The 8,600-nt window shown below is 44.6% G+C and overlaps 1 protein-coding gene across 1 annotated transcript; it reads left to right on the top strand.

Annotated features, from left to right (window-relative positions):
- Positions 1–620: 620 nt before the first annotated feature.
- T265_03652 (hypothetical protein) lies at positions 621–890 on the top strand (the record flags this gene model as incomplete). The annotated part of the gene is made up of 1 exon (XM_009168194.1): positions 621–890. The coding sequence occupies one exon, from the start codon at positions 621–623 to the stop codon at positions 888–890; it is 270 nt and encodes an 89-aa protein (XP_009166458.1).
- Between the last annotated feature and the right edge of the window lie 7,710 nt (positions 891–8,600).

The raw sequence follows: 8,600 nt of genomic DNA, 5'->3' as shown, positions 1-8,600 counted from the left end.
AGAGGGTTGTTCCAAAAATATTGATGGGTTTGTTGCGCCCTGATAGAGCATCAGTAACACGCTTGTCTCGCGAGTCAGACGTCCGGGGTTCGAGTCCCGGCACGGCCATTGAATATGCACTGCTGATGAGCTCTAATAAGAGTGAAACTTGAACCTACTGCTTCCCCCTCCCTTGGTGTGGACTCACCAGAACTGATTCGCCAGAACAGGAAGAGGGTTGTTCCAAAAATATTGATGGGTTTGTGGACTCTACAAATCCCACAACCATTACGTACAGGTTTTCTTGTCATCTTCCCAACAAATTATGACGCTTGTTCAAAACCAAGCAAAAACCTCTTTGAGGAAGTTCCCCAAACCACAAGTGATGTTCAAATCATTTCCTGGGGTTTCACACGGATGGAATGTGCCTCGGTGTTTTTCGCTCTGTCTGAAAATCCATGATATATGAAGCAAACGTCAGGCAGTCTGGATTGTTCAGTGTTCCGTCCATAAATAACACATTTAGTGATCTCTCGAGTTGTTTTGTTCCGTAGATAAATTTCTACACAACCACGCTGTAATGTATTTCTTGGTCTATATACAAACAAAACATCTACACTGTACTTAATACGGTAGTCAAAATGTACGATTCTAAATTAAAGAAAGCGATAGAATTGCGCCTCTCCCGCGGTGGTGTGAACGCATCCATAAATTCCGGCAATTTATTAAGAAAGGGACACGTCAAACGAGGCATTGTCCCAACACAATATTCTCACCTATTTTCCGTTCAGATCAGTCCAAGCGTACAATGGACGGTGGTGAATGAAAACAGTTTGGACAGCTTAGCCATGCGTACTGTCGCGGACCCACTCATTCAGACATGTCTGGATTGTCCCACCACGATTGATTAAAAAAAAGCAGTCTAGCGGTAGTAGAACGTGGTCACACTATATCAGGAAGGTCAGATTCCTGAAAGTGACCTCAGAACTCCCGGAACCTACTGCTCCACCAAAATCTCAACAGAAAAGCCGGCAAGCATCCAGGTCAGTCAATCATTCAATTAATTCAGTAAAGGCCGATGAGTGTTCAGGCATGCCACAGAAGCATGTCCTAATGTGATCAGCGTTCAGGCATTTCATGATCGATGTTGATGGGTATTCACTAAACGCCTATCAGACAGCCTGTACCAGTGTCAAAAAAGGGCGAGGCTGTTGTAACTTTGGTGCCCGCACGCTCTCGCCTGTTGCAATAAAGCTGTTGTGTTCCTTGTCGGCGAGTTTTTTCTGGTACCGGAGTGTGAACAGCAGTCAAATATAACAGATTGGCGACTCAGTCAGATATAAAGCACTGTCGGGTGTGCACGGGTACCGCGCAGTAAAATCGATTAGACAAGCGAAAATTGGGGTTTCTAAAGCGGAGCGAATGGCGGACATAGTGTCATGGAAATATCACGTTCACATCCGGTTTGATGCTTTGTACTTTCACAAACGATAGCCCAAACAACTAATTTGATGCTTTAGGAGGGCAGAAGACTTCCGTTAGAGTTGTCAGGACAGAGAAACTGTGATGTTGGGGATGTCAGATGTTCATGCATGCCTTGTTGTGTCCGATAGTAACTAATACCCACCAAAAGCCTTGTACGGCATGACAGCCTTACAACCTGACTGGAGAGTTGCGCTTGGACCGCAGGACGATGAAGGAAAGAGGGCCCCATTGTTTCACAAAGGTTTGGCAAACAATCGGTGGATTTATTGCTGGGCGATGCTTCGCTTTGGACACAAAAGCCTTGTCAGATCAGGTAAGTAACCAGGTTGATCGGGTTCTAAGGCAATCAGGGAACCCATCCGTGAGATTTCTTCTGACTAGCCGACTTGGTCAGTGCTGGATGTGGTTCTGAAGTTCCTGTTTGTTGGTTAGAGGGGATTGTTTTCATATAGGAACCGGATTTTTTGGCCTTGTTTTTCCGGCCTAAGACATTTTATTGGAACTTTCCTCTTAGGGGTCGTTCACAGATTAGTTCACCTGTGTGTGTCGAGGGGTGCCGGGACAATTCGACTGGGGTTGGGGGTGGTTGATTTGGTCTTACTTTGGTCATACTTTTAGACCTATATCATTTTGCTGATAACCGCACACCGCCTCGTGTCACCTCAGCTGATCTAAAACAGCTCTTCAGACGCTTGCCAGTTCTACCCCCCTACTCTATTCACACTGGGATACATGGAGATTTCCACCGCCTCGGTCACTAGTCACTATGGTGTGAATCTTAGTCCCCATCTCAGAATGTCTGCATGTTCCAAATCTATCCTTTGCCCAGTGTCTGGTGCATGCCATGCCAATGCTGAATCTTTGACTATCGCCTGATATTCATCTTAGCCTCTCCGTGGTCTGTTAATGCATCGCTCATGCTCACCGATTCTGCTGTGCAATTCCCTGGCTGTCTGATCTATACAAACCTTCGTACAATCGTCATATTTTATTTCGTATACACAGTTCCTGATTCTATCAAGGAGAAGGCGATCCTTCCACTGCACTAACACCGAGCGTGAAGTTTTCCCTTCTGGAGTTCTGCTCTAATTCTAACCGTTTTCAGCACCCTTAAATGACTTCAGATGTCCTCACCTTTTTGGGCCCTGGTATTGGGACCAATATCCGTCTTAGTTGGCGCTCAGTAAACCCACTGTGTATCCGCTATCCCTCAAGTTGTGCTATTCTTTAGCCGATATCCTCTGTGCACAGTGCTGTTACTCTGCTAAACATTGTTGAAACTATGATAGTATATACTGCTTTTGGGTGTACTGAGGAGTAGTTTAAGACAACATCGCTATCTGTTGATTTCTGGTAGACAGTGGAGTATTCTCATGAGGTGTCCTAGACAGGAAAAACAAGGCCGCAAAATCCAGTTTCAACATGAAGACAATCCCCTCTAACCAACAAACAGCAATTTCAGACCGACATCTAGCACAGATCAAGTCGGCTAGTCAGAAGAAATTTCACGGATTGGTTCCCTGATTGCCTTAGAATCCGATCAACCTGGTTACTTACTCACTTGATCTGACAAAGCTTTTGTGTCCAAAGCAAAGCATCGCCCAGCAACAAATCCACCGATTGTTTACCAAACCTCTGAATCGATGACTACCCTGTCAGTCGGAGACATTTTCCAGATTGTCTGTAATTACCTTCACAGGCAACACCACATGTGTACCACGGCTGTGACTGTTATCCTTATTGGATGTACACTCGCGTGACTCTCCTTTGAACAGCCATCCTCCTGTCATGACATAGTCATTCAGGTGAGTTTTCATCAAAGTGAGGAGGCTCTAGACTCGAGTTTCGCTCATAGAGCTAATCAGCTGTGCATGTCCTATGGCCGTGTCGGGGTTTGAACTCCACACATCTGCTGCACTACCAGCACACGCTGGACGCATCTGAATTTTTGCGCCCGAACAGGTGAAAAAGTTTGCACTTGTGTGACGTGAGTGGGAAGCACTGTGCCTCGAACGACGACCCAGTAACATATCTTAGTTGTGTTGATCGATTGACCAAGTCCATAGAAAGTTCGACTTCAGTTGATTCGCGTTATATGCTGGTGAATTCCATAAAAACGATCAGTCGCGTACAAAAAGTGCTATTTTTTTATGGCCATTTCATTAGCACACATCGTCACGGTACCCCTGACACTACATCGATTTTTCCAGATACACACTGGGGGAGGGACTGAGTTCTCACCTTGATGACTTGTGGAGAAATTCATGCCACTGTCGTAACCATCTGAAAACGCACACCAGATTACACAAGTTTTTGTTCTGGTCATTCTGCTCGGATCTTATACGCACCAGATCTCATCAAACTGTATTAGTTTGATATCGTGTATGAAATTTCCACCTGAATCGCTAAGCAAACATGTACATACTTGAAGTGAACCGGCAAACGCATCACTGTCTAAAGCCAAGAGGCTTACTTAAATGAGAAACACGTGACGAATAAAGGATATTATGGAGATAAGTAGTACACTACTTATAAGATTGCTGAAAATTCTTCGACAGCCCACGACCGGTTTCGCCCTTCTTGGGGCTCATCAGTTAGGCACAATGCCGGAGTTTCCGTCAATCCTATGTTCTACTTGAAACCAAATTGCACAAAGCTAGCGAAGTGCACTCACTTGCAAACAACTTTGGTTTTGCGAGAGACTCCCCTGGAACGTAGTACAATCTCTCGGAAACATCACAAACGATATATAATGTATGCTGCGAGGCGCTTGTTCCTCACAATCTCAGCTAGGAAGGATTTAGTCGCTACGATATTCGAGGTATCGCGATACATGTATGTTTGTAATGCACTACTCATAAGGTTGCTGAACACTCCTCGACAGCTCACAACCGGTTCCATCTTCTTGGAGCTCATCAGTTAGGCACAACCCCCGAGTTTTCGTCAACCCAATGTTCCACTTGAAACCGAAGTGCACGAACTCAGCAAACTAACTTGGCTTTGCTGAATACTCACCTGGAACTCAGCTGAATCTCTCAGTTTCGATGTTTTCAGGCAACTGAATGTGCTGCACCAGGCCGCCTCATGTTTCATTCGGTACGATATTTGAGATATCGCGATACGTATATATTTGTAATGTACTACTCATAAGGTTGCTGAACGTAGTAATATAAGTGAAAATTTGAATATGTTTGGCCAAAATGTAGCGGAGAAAAGCGAGAAAAAAAGATATTTGATTGAGGTTTTTCAAACCAGACCCTCTGGTTCCCGTAAGTGTTACGCAGGCTTCGAGCTAAAATTGGTGCGTCAAAAGCCATATATTTGTCAAACATGTACGAGTTCAGCCGTTTTCTCTGATCCGTGGTTTTTTATTTTGCCTTCGGTTGCTGAAACTTAAACTTGGACTCAAAGAAAACAATTGAGCAAATAACTGCGTCCTCTTGAAACTGGCGCGCGTCCAGGCTAGTCAAGTAGTCGATCGATTCAGCAACAGCCTTCAATGATGAGCGTTCAGGCATGCCAAAAAACCGCACCCGACGATGATGAGTGTTCAGGCATGCCGCAGAATCACGGTCGATGTCGAGGCTGAATGAAAAGCCTGAATCAATGTCGAAATCACCTCTTAAATAGCTCGAAGGCTCTTGTAACTTTTGTACCCACTTTCATGAGATCAAGGAACCGCAGCCGACAATGATGAGTGTTCAGGCATGCCACAGAATCACGATCGATGTTGAAGCTGAATGGAAAGCCTGAATCAACGTCGAAATCACCTCTTAAATAGTTCGAAGGCTCTTGTAACTTCTGCACCCACTTTCATGCGATGAAGCTGTTGTGTTCCTTGTAGGCGAGTCTTTTTTCGACACTGAGGCTCTGTAGCAGGAATAGCAGTCAGATAACACAAAACCCTACAATAAAACTCATAACAAATATACAGTTCTCCAACACAAACACGTTTACTGCCCGGGCAGCCGCCATGCTGGCAATCGGGAAAAAATTTCTCCACTGGGGACCATTAAAAAGGTGGGGAGGGTTTAATGGCACGGAAATGCTGCATTTGTACTTCTCCAAGAAGGACTTCCAAAGCGAATTCCAAGACAATCCATGACAAGTTCCATTTTACCTTTCCGAAAAGTCTCCCGAACGGAAAGGGGCACCACCCACCTTTCCGAAGAACTCATTGAATTGCCCCTGAAGTAAGGAGCTCACCCACCAAAACAGGATCATAAACTTCAAGAGAAAAGGGCAATCTTTCGCGAGCAAAATTACAACGACGTAAATCTGGGATGCGGCCCAACGCAGTGTTGACTTTTAAACAGTTCGAAAACTAGCTAAGCAAATTGGTGCACGTAATCCAATCGATAAATGTTGGTTTTAAGCTTACATTTTAAACAAAGACATGCAGCCTGGGATCATCTTATTCATCGTTCATCGATCCTAAAATCAGTGATCAAGCCGTGAATTGCTGTGATGGAATATTTACGAACCGGTTATTGGTTTCAGCTAACGATGGTCTGTGTGCCCAGCTCTTTCTAACGGCATCAAACAAAGTGCATCTAAGCATGACGTCGGAGCGAGACAATGTCAACGTGGTCAATCTTGTGAAATTCATCCAAAAGTAACCCAGCATACAGCAACAGTACTGCGTTGGTTTGACGATCCTGGTGGAGCATTCTCGCCGTTCAAACTGGCTGTGCGCAGTAGGTTACATGGTTTCTGGCCACCTGAAAGCAACTTCACTTGAGCTAAGTCTGCAGAAAATTTCCGTTTCAACAAGAAATTCGCCAGTAATTGGTTTCAGTAAAGATATAAATCCTTCTTCGACAGAAAGTGGTGTTGGACGGACATAGCGGGTATTCAAGCCTCTCTTTGAAAGGATCACTCCTAAAATCCATTGGCAACGAACTGTAATGGTCCTGACGAGCCGTCGACTTCGGATAACAGCAGCCCGAAGAAGCTTTGCCAGGTAAAACGGATCAATAGTTGATGGACGACTGAGTGAGGCGGTAAATGATTGACACACCGCTTACAAGTTATTTCATCACACTGATAGTCGTTGAGTTGTTTTTGTTTGCTTCAAGGCGGAATCAGAAACTAATTTGAACCATTCGAGTCGCTGGAAAACAAGTTTGCGTAATTGTCTTCCCGACTTATTTTTGACCGGGGTGACCTTCGGCTGATCGGTGGCGCAGTTTGGGATCAGATCACCACACCACGTGCAGGGATATGTGGAATTCCGGTATAGACTGAAGATGAGCGGCCTGGAACCTTAAGCTGAGACAGCAGCCCACGGTAACTCAATCGTTGTCGAACTAATCATCATGATCAACTTTGTTGTTTTAGCATAGCTAGATGAAACAAACATCAGGTAGTCTTGGTGACCAGGATGAAAGCAGGCTAACCGTCACGTGACCGTGACATTGTCCTATAGAATGATGAGCCCATTCGACGGTTCTCATCCTCTGAAACCCAGTCACTGAGGAACGAGTGGGGCTTATTGAGTCAGATAATATATTGTAACGTTTATACCAGTAATCACCTCCCCCATAATGGAACACTCCCGTCAACGAAAAACTTTGATATCACCTGGAGATGTTTCCATTACACAACCTGGGTAACCCCATCGTTCTTTCTTCGAAGCTGAGAAACGACCCCGAGGAATTGTGTGGAAACCTGGCTGGGTGCGCAAAGCAGCGTGGTTTTCAGTTGGTAAATGGATAGTGAGTCAAATGGCAGATCCAAGGGAATGTTCATTCAGCTATCGAACTAAGTGTATTCCTCAGAATTTCGACCGTGCGATAGAGCTCCACAGATTGTGATTGTGTGTGACACTTTCTAAACTGCCGAGAAAATGTTCGTTGCCATTTAGGCATTCTCCAATTTCACTCCAAGGTCGACCAGATCAACTTTGTTTGTTTGTTTTTCGCGGTGGTCTCTTATCACACACACCGCCCTTAGGTTTCTGTCATGCATGAGTTTAGTGGCTTGATAATCATCAATTTTCACCTGCCTGAGTAGAACCCAGTTATTAACGCCTGATAGGACAAGTTTGATTAGACCAGCTAATAGTGGGGGAATTTATTGTTTACTTAAGCGTGGGTGTTTAATTATGGATTTTCCCTCACAACAAAGCTGGGGAACACAATATAAAAGGCGGACAATGAGGCAGAAAGCGAAAGCGGAGAAAATTGAGGCACGTCTATGGAATTTAGTATGGATCCTGCCAGATCTATCTTGCTGATGAACCATAAAGAATGATTAACAGACGCATGTGTTTGAATTACGTCACTGCCTGTCGTCACTGACGCAAGCAATTCGATAGCGTCACAATAGCTCGCCTGTGTATACGTGCATGTAGTCTGGATCGCGCAAATTATCTTCATCATTCGATTTCCACCAGCCAACTCAGCTCGTGTTCCAATGACCAATGGCGTCAATGAGACCAATGTTGAATTCTATAGGTGCTCCAAACCGGTCATTCGCTGTTTGACCTTGAATGCCCAACTCTCATTGGTTCAAGCAAAGGTTATCAAATGGAAGAACGAATGCCATGGAAAGGAAAATTGCTTGCGTAAAACCAATAGACTTCGAAGGCAAAAAAATCAAGCAGATTAGTCTGAACGTGATCTTACAAACTACCTACCTTAAGGAACTCATATTCGTGGTAATAATTGGTAAGGACTGTAAAGACCTCTCGGTTCCAGAAAAGATGCGCGGACATTCAACGAAATGGGGGCCACTGCCGAACAAATAAAATATTTCGCCGTGTTTTGAGCTTTATGAATCCAGTCCTGTGGATGATATCAGGTTGTCCAGTTCGTACCCTGGGAAACCGGGTAACATGCAACAACTGAGTCGAGTTTGAATAAAACCTATAACCTCGTCGATGGTGAGCTTCCGTTTTCTCTGATGTCCCAAGACGGCTTTCAGAACTTTGTGACTCAGAATGTAATAGCGCGGACAGAAATTGCAACGACTCTGCCTCATGGATCAAAACAAACCGTTGGAAAACGAAGGGTTAATAGATTCTCAAACTTTAGTTACGGTGATCATAGTTGTTAGCGGTTGTCGTGACATAGAAATAAAGTTAGTTGTCAGAGCTGTAGTTATCTGCCAGAATATGACCGAATAACTACCAA

The sequence above is a fragment of the Opisthorchis viverrini genome, assembly GCF_000715545.1.
Source record: "Opisthorchis viverrini unplaced genomic scaffold opera_v5_53, whole genome shotgun sequence".
Taxonomy (NCBI): domain Eukaryota; kingdom Metazoa; phylum Platyhelminthes; class Trematoda; order Opisthorchiida; family Opisthorchiidae; genus Opisthorchis; species Opisthorchis viverrini.
This window is presented reverse-complemented; position numbering and strand designations above follow the sequence as displayed.